This window comes from Egretta garzetta, unplaced genomic scaffold (assembly GCF_000687185.1).
Source record: "Egretta garzetta isolate BGI_Z169 unplaced genomic scaffold, ASM68718v1 scaffold16, whole genome shotgun sequence".
Classification (NCBI taxonomy): Eukaryota; Metazoa; Chordata; class Aves; order Pelecaniformes; family Ardeidae; genus Egretta; species Egretta garzetta.
This window is the reverse complement of record NW_009260022.1, coordinates 3,029,870-3,043,909: the sequence shown is the minus strand read 5'-3', so window position 1 is coordinate 3,043,909 and position 14,040 is coordinate 3,029,870. Positions and strand designations below refer to the sequence as shown.

General features: G+C 38.1%; 1 protein-coding gene across 1 annotated transcript in view; it reads left to right on the top strand.

Annotated features, from left to right (window-relative positions):
• The first annotated feature begins 1,444 nt into the window (after nt 1-1,444).
• LRP2 (LDL receptor related protein 2) overlaps nt 1,445-14,040 on the top strand; it is a 130,080-nt gene continuing 117,484 nt past the window's right edge. The window contains exon 1 of the mRNA XM_035896170.1: nt 1,445-1,501. Coding sequence (XP_035752063.1) covers nt 1,483-1,501 — 19 coding nt within the window. The 5' untranslated portion in view covers nt 1,445-1,482. The remainder of the gene's footprint in view (nt 1,502-14,040) is intronic.

The window sequence follows — 14,040 nt, the reverse complement described above, 5'->3', positions numbered from 1 at the left end:
CCCCCCCTACCCCCACCTTCTTTCCTGTCTTGACAGATAGAAAACCTTTACGGAAAGGTTTAGGGGGATTAGCGCCCTACAGGACCTGGAGAAAAATCACCATCTGCTAATAAGCAACAATATGTTCCTCTGCAACTTTTGCAAGAATAATGCAGGCACCTCTACCCCTTAATTGAAATAGCAGTCTATGTCAAAAAGAACAAGAGTTAATGCTTTGAAATACCGCTTAAGTTCTGTTGCAGCATCAGCAAACACCCCTTGCAGTATAATGAACATGGCATGAAGCTAACATAAACAATAGATGGAATTTATAAAGGTGGTGTCATTAAAATTAATCTGACAAAGCCCCTTGCAAGACAAACAGACCCATCTTTCTCCCATGGTATGTATGCGCAGTAGTCATTGTTTGTGTGTGTGTGTGCACACATACAGAGAAAGGAACAGCTTAGCATAACTACATTTTCTACATGGAAGACTATTTCTGACTAATATAAAGCAAGATAATTATTTAACTTCACACAGTTTATGTATGATGTTTCTGATACTGCAAGCAAAGCCTTTAAAATGTTTGTCCTTTTACCAAGGCTGTATTCTAGCCTGAAGTATTAGGATATTTTTATCTTTCCTCCTGTTAACTATGCACTGTTCTACCTTTGTTAGTAGGCATATGATTGCTGAAATGGCAGCAGTAAAACACCAGCAGACATTTCATGTGTGCTGCACACACTGTTGGAGAGTTAGAACCACAGTAAGGTGTCTCCAGCTGATATCTTAAGTATTCACAGCCAAAGTACTTTACCAAACTGATTTTATCTGCTAAGGAAGTGCAGAAGTAAGTTTCATCCCTACAGTTTTCCTTTTGCAGTATTTATGTGAGGAATAATAATAATAAAAAGTTCTAAGCTTTATCCCCCTGCATTGGTAAGTAGGTGTTGTCATGTTTTTCAAAGTTGTCAGAAATATTCTTCTTGTTTGGAACATGTCTTTGGGACGCTAAAACCTGGGATGTATTTCACTTGCAATCTGAAATTCCCTGATACACTCCAAATACACCGTGTAGCACCAGTGGACTCTGATACAAAGTCTGAAAGTGCAGGGACGTGGAAGCATCTTGCCTATCCTGCGAAGTGTGGAAGGAGGGGCAGGGGCAGCCCCTGGCTGCCGGGCCTGGAGCGGTGCCTGATTCCCTCATGCTAGTTCCGGGGCCGCCGGGTATAAAGAGCTTTATGCAATGTCTGGAGGGTGGGAGTTTATAGAAAACGCGATGTCTCAACAGGCGAACACGCCTTTCTTCTGCAACTAGCGGGATAAGAAGAAGACACCAGGCTCCTTGTGCTGCTGCTGTGTAGATCAGCACCCCGGAGTGGAGGAGCCAGCTTCTGAGGGAGCTGGAGCATCCCAGCCCAGATGGGACCTCACCATCGGATGGATGGAAGAGCAGCAACTGCTTGCAAACTGCTCATATTATTCACTGCATGCATAATGCAGGGCAGTTGCCAAGGTAAGCGCTATGCTCCAGCCTCTCTGGAATGGGACTTGCACTGCAAGGAGCACGTCCCTGTCCTGGGGACTTCTATGAGAAAAAGACCAAAGTGCGTGAAAGTAGAGGGTTAACGGGAGCCGATTCAAGTTCTTTGTAATAGCTAGGGGAGAGAGTTGGCTCTTTCCAGGAGTCATTTGATGGAGTTGATTTCTGTTGTGGAAAAGGAAGTAGCACCTTAAAAACCGCTAGAAACACCACCGGCTCTTTAGCTTCACTTCATCTTGGTTTTAAACTACCCAAGAATGTTTTTACGTTTTTTCTGATGGTTTTTCTGGTTTGTACAAAACTTGTACAAGACAGCAACGCACAAATGTTGCTAAAATTAGAGGGACAGTTCAGACTTTGCAACTCCACGGTCTAAACTCACAGTTTTACAGAGATGCAAGTGGGCAGCTTTTCCTGTAGCGAGCACTGCTTACTGGCTGTGGATAAGGTTTTAAAAAAAAAAAAAAAAATCACCCCATAGTTTTTGCATTTTTTCCGTGCGATCTTTGTGCCCTTCTTGCTACTGATGTGTGGGTGGTTTTGCAGAGCAGAGTTCACCTGCATTCCAGGAGCAGGTTTGGTGACCACTAAAATTGTACCTAGCATTGTTTTTGATGAGCAGCGCGCAGGCTGTGGCGCTCGCACGTAGACAGGTTGTGCCTGGGAGGGGGGTGGTGGTGGTGCGTGTGTGTGCGTGGACAGGCTTGCATACGTGTGGTATATACAGTCATTTACAGAAGGCTATAAGAAAGAAACAGATGCTTAGTCTGGAGCACAATAAGCTCCCCTCAGTCGGTCTCAGACGCAGATTTGAAGTTGAGAGAGGGAGCAACTTTTTCCCTGGGCTTTGCTGTTGCTAGGCGACATCTGGGAGCATGTGACGGGCAGAGCAGGCTGAGTGCCGCTCCTCTGGTACTAATCTGGCTGCTAGGGATGGAGTAGCCGTGTCTCCAGTCCTCTCCCCAGCCTGTGACTGCAGCCCACCTCTTCCCGTCCCCCCCTCTCCACGCAGTTTAATTGCCCTGCAGTGAAAATGAAGCCTGTCTTGTTGGGGCGAGGGTGGCCAAAGTGCATTTCCTCAGCCCGGTGTATTGACCCAGCAGCCTTGCTGGTTGTGTGTGTCTGTGTATTACGTGTGCGTTCAAATTGTTAATCTGCTTTCTTTGCTCAACTCCTTAAAAGTTTAAGCTCCTTAGACAGAATCAAGTAAGTACAGCAACTACTGCTAGCAGCTCCCACTTAGAAGCAGGGAAATAGGAGATAGCTAATGTGCAGCAGGAGACCTGCAAAAGCTCTAGCCAGGGAGGTCACACTGGGCGAAGTTAATCCTATGCACTATTATTTTACATTGGATAGAATGGAAGCTGCAGTACCGATCTAAAAGTTTATTTCTTTGCTCTCCAGCCACTTCTAACTGTTCAGGACGTGCCCAGTAAAATGACATGACAGGGAGCTCTGAACTCGCATCCATAGGCAGTGGAAGTACAAAAGTGTTTTTTTATACTTTGATAGTGACCCATCCCGTCCCTCCCTGCCTGCACCCCCCCCCCAAGGGAGAATAACTGTGCAAATGAAACGACATAGTTTTAGTAATGGGTAACCGATACTAGTAAAATCTCTAGATAGCAATCTTGGCCACACTGTGATTATTATTGTGAAATATTTGGTATCCTTAAGATCCAACTCCTTGAATGTTGAGATCAGGTCAGACTCTCATTTAAAAAAAAAATAAATTAAGAGAATCATGGAAGCAATTCCAAGGCTCAGAAAGAAAATGGTGAAAATAATTATTTTTCCTAATCCTCAGTATTTTCAAAGGTGCTTCCATGATGTTTTTGAAGGGTTTTGCTGGCAATACCTGAGTGTTCCCAGTATAAACTGGATGTTTCTAGAAGTAGTTTTACCTGAGCACTTGCTCAAATGATAGTGTCATGATTTTTCCTTGATTTGTCTAATTCTGGATTTACTGGAATTAAACATACCACTTATAAACTGAATAAAAATACTGCCTCTTGTAATTGCCAGTAGTACAGGGTCTGGTTCTGCAACCTTTACTCTGTAAGCTTTGTTGCCTGTGGGGTAACTGTTATCAGAAAAAAATTGAAAAACTACCTAAGAGAAGGTAGTGTCAAGAAGGAGCATCACAGGACTAATGTTAATGTTTGTTTTGAGGAATCTCGAAGTGCTTCACACTCATATTCATAAACTAGAGGCACTGGATGGATGTTGTACTCTCAGCAGTTTTGCAGAGGGCAAATGAGATCACTAGGGCAACTTCACATTTGAACAATGAGTTCTTTAATGTTACTGCAAAGCATACCAGATCTACATACTCATGCAATATTCCACGTAGCAGCTGTTACTGGGCTCACCTTATCTAACATGGAAGGCCTGCTGTACTTTTTTTGGATGAGGATTTAGTACTTGAGAGCGTTTGAATTTTTTTCTGTTCTTAATGGTTCAGCACCAGAGGAGCTGTTAGTTTAGTTTCTTTATAAAATCATTCATATCTATAAGATCTTATATAAATCATTCATAGAAACCTATTTTTCTTTATAAAAAAGAACCCTTCTTTCTAGACACAAAGTATTAAGATCATTCTTCACAAATCTACTATAGCTAATATTTCTGTAACCTATATATTTCAGATCACTTAAACTTCCTTTACTGCTTTTTGGTGTCCCTTAGGTTTTGATGACCTTTTTTCAATAGAGATGTAAATCTTCCAGAAAATAAATGTATTAGTATTAAAAAAATATATTTTTTTTTAAATAAATGACATTGGTAATGATTTTTGTCAGCAATTCTGTTGAATTAGTGCAAGTTTTAAAACAATGTCAGTATTATCTTTTTTCAGACTTGCATGTACTTACACTGAAATTCTGGCTTAGCTGCAATTTACTGCAAAGTACCAAATCGCTATGTAAAGGCCAGGATTTCACTGTGTTGTGTAGTTTACAATATTTAAATTGCTGTTTGCCTCCCCCATTTTTCTGGTGGATACTTCTGAGGATCTTTTTATTTCTTTAGCATGCTTCATGTATGGAATCAAAGATGACAGATTCACATTGATGTGAATTATGTGAGATCAATAATTGCTTAGCCAGGCTGTGTATTTTCCTTGCTGATGATAATAATATTCATGTAAACTTTTGAATTCTGGGAAATGCAGCTGGAAATGCAAGCGTCTCCATTAATGGTCTTTTTCTCTACATATATGCTAATTTTTTGAATTTTTTTATTATATATTGAGTTAAGAGGCCAGAATATCACAGCTAGGTTGACTTCCAGTATTTATTTTTTCCTCCTCTTTTTGATAACCCATAGTTTACTGACCTCTGTTGTTGATCTCAAGATCAGAAGACTTTTAATTTAATTTTTTTTTTTTTTAGGAAAGCTGATTATCTATTCTGTATGCATCTTGGCAAAACGTGATTTGTGCAGAAACTTTGCTGTAACACAAAAGTTAGTGCATCAAATTTGATTTACATCCTAAATCTCTGCAATGATAAATCATCAGCTTGCATGCATCCCAGGCCAGTATGACTAAAATTTGTTACCATTATAAGGTCTCCATTAGTCTGAGGATGAAGGCTATTCTAAGAATGAATCTGTATAGCGTGATATTGTATCTCAGAAATCACAATGAACATTTGCATGAAGTGAGGCCAGTGATGAATAAGACGAAGTAGAGAAGAGCTATAGCAACCCTTTCCAGAATGGCATGGAGAAACATGCTTTTCCATCAAGCATTGTAATAGTTCAATCTCCAAATTAATAATTCAGTGTTTTTTAGACAGTGCTTTCACTCAAATCTATTTAATCTGTCTGTAGGATGATGTATAGTGACGTTGCTGTAGGCGACAGGCCAGAGTCAATATTCATACTCCCTTGTACAGCACTGTGCACGTTTAAATGACAGAGAAGCCTGTCTGTAAGATTACTCTCCTGCCAAGACCTAGTGTTTGAAGACCTTGAGTGAGACTTTCCTTGGGGACTGAGGATTTCGGAGTAATGAGAAGGGAGAAATGATGGCAAAGAAAATGAATATACCAATGTAATCCTGACGTACAATTTAATAGGCACTGTGCATGACCTATGGGCTGCAGTGTTCATGATCCTTTGCTAGAATAATTTTCTTGGTTTCTCTTGGAGGTGTACTCGCACAAAATCAAGAGCAAAAATCCCACTGAGTGTCCATCTACCTGGCTCTGAACTAGTTTATTTCCTGAGGGCTGACAATTTAAAAGTATCTATCAGTGAATCACCTAATAATCTCACATTTTAATTAGAGTGGCATTTCTGTGCACTGACAGTCTTTTTTTTTGTGTGTGTGGTTCTTTTTAATGAGTAGCCATCTTTTAGTATGAATTTTCTTAATAATTTACTTTTCTGTATTCTTTTCAGCAAAGCATATCAGGAATTTGCAAAGTAATCAGCTAAAGCAAAGAATGGGATGAACCCCAGAATTTTAGTTAAAAATTGAAGGCAGCAATTGGCTGATAATCTGGTTGGATTAGGTTCTATGCCAAATGCTAGAATTACAGTAAATAATTAAGCTACAGGAGTCAAGACAAATAGAGACAGAGCATCTAAGGAGATTTCAACTAAGATAAATGCGTGATGTTTGCGATGCTTCTGTTTCCCTGTAAGACAAACCCAAACCTTCTTTCATATATTGAGCTGATTGGAAATTTGAGCAATGAAATCCTACTTTAATCCGGATTTACTTTCCATGTGTTTTGCAGGAAATGAGCAAAGATTCATTTGTGGGAAAGGTAGAATGCATTTTCATTAAAGCCTTTTAATTCTTTTCCTTTTGGGCTTCCTGGATTGATGTGAAATCAATCACACTGTTTGGAGCTTTTCCCCCTCCATATGCCTTCTTGTGCTGTTAGATGGTTGCCAGATCAAAGCCCAATGGTGTGTTGTTTTTTTTTAACTTCTCATTATTTAGCACCAAACATGGAGGTTCTTCCATCGAGGTTGCTTTTTTTATCTGAGTACTCTTATTTTTAATTGAGCAGTAAACAGGCACATTGTGGAGGTAGTTAAACTTATCTTTATGAATATTGGATCAAATGCCATTCAGTCTTTCTACAATACTTATTTTTAGATCTGAGAGCTTGTGAAAACTCTTCAGATAGATGAATATGTAACTTCGAATCACATTGTACTATCGCTTTTTTAAGCAGGAGTTTGTAATTGTTTCTCCTCTTTTAGAGCTCTGCTTAAAAAGTGCTGGAACCATACAGCATTTTGGATGTTTCAAAGGAAATTACACTTTCTAGAAGTTGTCAATGTTGAAAAACATTAAAGGTCCCTTCTAATTAATGATCTACAGGTTGACATTATTTAAAGAGAAGTTGATGTTTTTATTCTACTGTGGCTAATTAGTGATGATAATCAGATAATTCATCAGCTTCTTTTTAATAGCTTGCACTGAATGTGGCAAATAATTTGAAAAGCAGCTCTGTCCTTTATTTAAAACTAAATTGATTCTTTATATAATTTGATAATTATACTTTATTCTTAAAGATACCTTGAGCTGATGAAGGAATAACAAGGTTTCTTCTGAGTAAACCCAGTGCAACTCCATTAATTTCAGAGAAGTTATCTCTGAGCTGTACTGATCTAGGAGATAGAAAATAAGATTCAGTGAAGAGTAAACGTCTCTCTTAATAGCTTATTATTGTTTGAGATCCATTTTGAAATCCACTTTCTTCTGATAAAGTTCATTTTATTAACTGCTTTTTGCTTCCTTAACTCAGCAGTTAAGTTTAGAACAGTTTAAGAAAATCAAGTTTAATGAGTAAGCATTGAAATGTTTAATGGAATGGATAGCTTTAGCGGATTCCATAAGCTTTTACTGTTGGTTTCAAGGCTTTTAATGTTTTCTTTGTTTTGCAATGCTTAAAGTGGATTAGAGATCTAAGGATCACTGTTACAAGTTTTGTTTTGGATTAATGAAATGACATATAAGAGTTGACTGAAATTGTTCTACTTTTATGACCTGTTCTATTTTATGCTTTTAACATGAATAAGTTGCCTTTGTTTTACAATCAAGAAGCCAGATCTTCAGCAAAAGGGCACTGTTTACAGCAGCAGTATGTCTGCCCAATTATTTTCTTGCACAAGCAGGTCATGATACTACACCCTGCTGAGTTGAGTGGAAGAATGGGGTCCGTTCCAATAGGGACTCCCTTTGATGGGGATTGCAGGCTCATGCTTTTGTGGAGCAAGAAGGATGGGGGTTTTTAGTTGTGTTCTGTGGCATCTCTTTAAAAAAAAAAAGGCGTAGTCCACAAGATATCCCAAGAACTGATATATTCACTGATACATTTAGAATCTGGGTAATGGTCTTTATCTTCAGAAAGCATTGTGCACATTATCAGCTCAGATAAATGTACCACAGAGAGTTTAGTGTAGTTTGAGGAAGTATAGGACCTGCAGAACAGATGTACATACGTCTATCAATAATCCTCCCCAGGTTTGCCCAGAAGGACGTTTACTATGTAAAGTTCACATCACTCAACACCAGTAGGGGACCCCATTTAGATCTGATCCAGCCCTTGTCATACCTCGTCATCTAAGGGTACAGTTTCATGAGAAGTGATGAGCCAGTTGAACAGTTCACTGCTCCTAGAGGCAGGAGGCGCCACTCTCCTTTCCTCTCTCCTCCAATGTCCCATTCCTATGTTGCCACCAGCCTGGAGTTCTTGCTGCTTGCTTTGTGCTAGCACCACTGCTCATTGGGCCTCTCTGTGAGCTGCTTTCACTTACAAACCTGGAGGAAAACTAAACCAGGCCTAGGGAATTATGTGTTTTCCTGGTGGCTTAGTGATTTAGAGCAGCATGCAGAAAGGTCTGGTAGTTCCTGGAGTTTGGAAAAGGAAGTGAACCTTGGTATCAAGTGGGAGAAGGAAAGGAGTTGGAAAGAGGGAGAGAAAAGAGACGCCTTTTTCTTATGCTAAGTCAGTGGGTTGGCTCAGCTGGCCATGCAAACACTGCTTAATGCTCCTGCTAACAACAGATAGGAAATGCTCAGCTAGCATGCCAGTTACAAGAGTGGTCCCATCAGGGCAACAGTGAACCAGTGTTAGCACTGCGGGAAACCCTTTTGTAAAGTTGTCTAGTGTAAACAGATGGCTTGACTTGAATGGGACTGCTCATGTGTTCACTTTTGATCAGGATTGTAGGGCTGTTCTCAACCTGCAATGCAATAAATGAGTTGGACGATAACCAAGCACATGGAATGCTGCTGCAGTTTTTGTTGGCCTTCTAGCTGTGTTAATAAAAATAACTTTTAGTACTGTGAGGTCTAATAGGTTTTTAAACCATTTCATGTGAAACAAATGAGCTCCAGTTTGTGTCTGAAATGAACGACAGTTTGTGGTGTCTTCTGTGTGAATATACGAGCTGTTTTTATTAGCTTTGCAGTTTTTACTGTTCTGTGTGAAGTCAGCCACAGAATGCACTTTAAAGCCTCACTGAAAACGAATATTTGTTCCTAGTATTCTGTAAATGTAGCAAAGTACTAAAAATCCTTTATGTTACCTCTGCAGTACATGAAAGGTATTTAGTGGAGTAATTAATCTGCATCTACTTCAGTTGTTAACTGAGCCTTGACAAATTTCTGTTGGCTGAACCAATAGGATATCTGAATAGAGCCTCGGACATGGCTCAGTTGTGGCCTGTCTTTTTGCTCAGGCAGGCCGGCCATCTGCTCCACCAGGAGCTCTGCCTGTGTAAAGAGGGCAACAACGACGGTCGGGGTCCTTTGGCACTCACAGAAGTGATACCCTGTCATGGCATTTGTGCTCTAACTGTAGGCAATTGGAAAAAAAAAAAAAAAGATAATTTAACAGTGGAATTGCAAAAATGTTGTTATTACTAGCTTTTATTAGTTTTGCAGTTCTTAACTTTTTCAAACCTGCCACAGGAGGTGTTATAAAATGGTTATCTTACACTGAAAATACAAAAAATAATAAAACATTAAAGCTGAACTTTAAATCCTTTAGAAATTTGGGTATTTCATGTATTTGTTTGAGGAAAAAAAGAAACTAAAAGACAAGTAGTTAAATTCAATAAAATAATGAGTAGCAAAATTTAAATTAATTAAGATTGAGGTAAAAGCTCCAACCTTGATGAAGTACTTTATCCATACTAAGACTTTATCGCCTGTTAGGCAACAGACACCATTCTTCCCTGTTTTTTTGTTTGGTTTCCTAAAGAAAAGACTCTTTAGCAATCTGTTGGGGTTTTTTTTTTGTTTGTTTGTTTGTTTGTTTTTTAAGATGTCCAATACTTTTTAACTTGTTGGCCTTTTAAACTTTTTTCTAATAGGGGTCAAGAATTCTTAGAGACTTAAATCCCAAGAAATTTCATAAGGTAGCAGAGAGAGACCCAAATTATCACCCCACTGAGGGAAAATCTTGGCCATTAAACATTCTATATGGAGATACTGACTCTGTGGCCAGGTGTGGTTGCATACTTCTTCCTAGCAGGCATTTTGAAAGACTGATGGAAACTATTGCTATGAGGAAGGGATTATGATTTAAAGGTTGCAAGTCTGTAGGCAAATGTCTGCAGTTCTGTGAGCAATGTTATTTATATGTTACGTGCTACCACTGTGAAACTTGGGAGACAACTTGTGCGTTCCCTGTGGTTTTGTGTGCTTGCTTCTGCTGTAAGTACATAGTATGCAGTACTTGTATGCTCTTGTGTTTCCAAGAATGCAGCAAGTGTAGGGCTTACCCAGCTATACAGGCTAGAGCAGGAGACCTCTGTGCCTGGAATGCTGCTTAGAGTAGCTAGCTAATGTAATTTAAAGAATTACTTGAAATATTATGCCTAGCAGCCACCAATGAAGGGAAGTAGCAGCGGAATCAAGCATCCTTAAAAAATTCAAATAGGTGAGTAAAGCTGACAATTGTAGACTTTGGCTGGTTAGGGGAGATCTACATAAAATGCTTTGATTGGGGCTGACAGGAGCGGTAATATTTCAGTGAGAGATGATAGTTCTTGTATTTATCCTCTTCTGATGAATTCAAGGACATTGTCTTTTTAATTTGACAAACTAATCAGTATTAATTAATTACTATAGGTGAAAGGATTTTTTTAAATTATTTTTTTAAGTGAAAACTATAAAGAAAATATACCACATTTAAAAATGAAATATCCAAAGGATGATTTAATTCTTATTGTTCATTTTCAGGTCTGTTAAAATAAAGTTGCATTTTGTGTGAGCACATTGGACAACATTGTTCATGTGATCCTTCCTTTACTCAGGGCTGCCTTAGCACATGGAATTTCTTTTTCAAGAAGCTTGATAAGGAGTGACCAGCCAAACCTATTAGCTGCTAGCTGAACTTAAGTCACTCCTGAATAAGGGAGAGATGTGCTGGGTGTCAATGCATCTGAAGAAATATGTCATTCCTGATGTCATGGGCGGTCGTAAGTAGCATTAGAATGTCCATCTAGACACACTAGATGCTTGTAGCATAAGATCTATCTGTTCTGTACTGACACTTCAGTTTTTCTGCTTTTCTGAAAAAGTTCTCACATGTTTAGTTTGCAACAAGTAACAGTCACTATTTTTGAAGTGCAAAATGATGACTAAGTACCCTGTGAAGCTTTGGGACACTGCTTTAATTGTCAGTTTTTGTCCCACTGGTTATGATGGTGCTACTCAAGTAGTGAAGAATTTTGTTAGAGATACGGGTTCTGTGGTGGGAAGAGAGAAATAGCTTTTGCCTTATGTGCTTACTGTGGTTATTATCCGTAAGGGAAAGTGGTTTATTTTTTGCATGACAAGTTTCCTTTTTCATTTAATAACTTGTGATATAATATTCCAGTAAGGTTTATGATTTGACAAAGTGTTACATGTTGCATAGCAATTTTCAATCTAGCAGTAATACATAAAAGAAGTATAAAAATTTACAAAATTTCACTGTCACAAACTGGATTGGAAGGCTCACACTGAGGCTGATTCCTAGTGCTACAATGACTCATCAGCTTTCAGGAGAGCATGACTGAATTGAATGCAGCTCACCATCTCAGCATGGGATCTAATTTTGAGAACAAACAGCACATTGATTGAAAAATTTATTTCAAAAACAGTACAGCTCTCAAAATAACAATAGCTTCCTGAGAAGGTTGTTTTATCATCTGTTACTGCATCTAATGGACTTTCTCAGTGGTAGGTACTGTACATGTTCTCTCTATGTTGTTTAAGCACTTTTTTTTCATTTTCCACACACTGTATAGTTGTAAATACTTCCTAGTCTTGAAGATTTTCTCGTTTGGTCATATTCCACCACCCCCCGCCCCTCTGTTACCCAATTGTTATTCTACAGCAGCCTTGGGGCCATTAGCAAGGTTCATTCTTATGAAAATGCTTGGGATGCTTCCTTCTGTGAGTAACCGGGGTTTCTTTATTTCTACTGTGTTTGCTTGTTCTTCTTCCTCTTTATGTCATTTGGTCAATTAGAACAGATTTTTGCATATTTAATGTGCCATTCATGAAAAAGAAGCTTCTGGGGTTTAGGAGAGCTCAGACGCATATGATTCCCTAGAGATTCACAGTGCTTGCTTTGCTTACACAGCTAACACAATCACAGTTGATTTATGTGGATTAAGACACCTAATGCCAAGAAAACTGGTTGAGGTTATCCAATTGAGTGCAGAACATGTTCTTTACATGTAATGTGTCTGAAATGCCTTTTCATATTGTGAAGGCTAATCTTTCAGTACTGCAAATACTGGTTCTCTTGAATTTGGCCATTCAGATAATAACTTTACTAAATTCTCTAAGAAAAGTGTGTGAATATTTTTTTATTAGTCTCACCTTGGAAAATATTTTATATACAGTTGGGGTTAAAGAAAGTGTCCAGCAAGAATTAATGGCTGATTCTCAGTTATCATTGAAGTACAAGAAATTTGACACTGACTTAAATGGAAGAAGGAACCTGGGCTGTTCAATATAAGGAATATTTACTTTATCAGCAAAAATGAGTATCACCTCCTGTGTATTAGAATTAGCCCCTGCTTAAAAGGATTATTTCTTGTTCGTGCCTTGTTACAGGACTAAGAAGATAGCAAGAGTTTAATTGTTGCTTATTAAAAATGTCTGTGCGTTGAAGCAAGATTATAAAGGAACTTAATTTTGATTAATTTGCTTATAGTACTGTACGATGGTAAAGATATATAGTATGGATATGTGCTGTTTGTAAGCATGTATGATAAATAAACTGATGATTTTAAATTTAATAAGTTTATTTCTTTTACATCTGGGATTAGTGTGAATAGCTATAAAATATTGTATATCTTGGGTTTTTTCTTTACTTTTTCCAGAATGGCTGGTTTTAAAGTGATAATGTAGAAACCATAGTTATTTTGTTCTGAATACCAGAGCGTTAAGAAAAAAAAAAATTTGAAACTGAGATTTTTTTCTAAGAGGTCCATATATGGTTTATCAGAAAATTAGGAGCTTGTTCTCTTTATTATTGGTCCAGGCTTATACTTGAAAAAAAAAAAAGTAATAGATTTGTTAGAAATGAAGTTATAAACCATTTCTGTTTTTATCAGGCCATTTACATTTGTTGTTTTTTGAATTAATAAAGCTAAAGTAAGGTAGAGAGGAGGAGGAGGATTATGAATATCTTTAACGTTGCTAGGAGGCATTTACAGTGTCGTTCCTTTGAACCTGATGTCTGCAGGAGACTTGAACCCTTTTTTCTTTGCAGGAAAGCTTTCCTGCTTAGTTTCAGTAGATTAAAATCCTGAATTTCTTTAATTCTTGGATTTATGTTGAGGCATTAGCAGAGATGAATCTGTAGTCCTTTCATAACTGTATTAACTGAAAACATATATTTTAACATAGAATATGCTAATTTTAAGGTTTTATTTTAAAAAAGATTTTGCATGTGAGCGTTATTAAAATGAGATTTGATGCTTTAGTTTTAACAGTGGTTTTAGTTCAGTGTCTGTATGTGCAGGAGCATGCAGACACAAAGCACAGAATGTAATTTAGATTTTGCTGTCTCCAGACTTCCTTTTTTTTTTTTTTTTTTTTAACTAATTGGCAAGTGGTTGTGAAAGAGAAACGATAAAAATCTCTTGCTGCAGTGAAACATGGTATTTCTAAGTCCATACCGAAAGACAAAATTTTCACTTCTGTTCTTGAATTTTAAGGCACTTTTTATTAATAATCAGTGAGTAAAAATTTTTAAATGTAGGTTTTATTATTGCCATCAATGGGTTTCTGCTAATTTTTGAGGAAGCTGTGAATTCGGAAGAATAAATGCACTCAAAGCCGGAGCAGACAACTTTTGTGAAGAATTGATCAGAGTTAAACACATCAGAGTTAGAGATGGAGTCTCTGGCTAGGAATCCTTACAACACCGATTGGTAGAAGGTTGGATCCTTCTGGTGGAAGGATCAAGGTGCCTTGTTTCTTGTGCTGTCTGATAATATACAAGCAAAACTGAGTGTGCCTCTCATGTACTGTG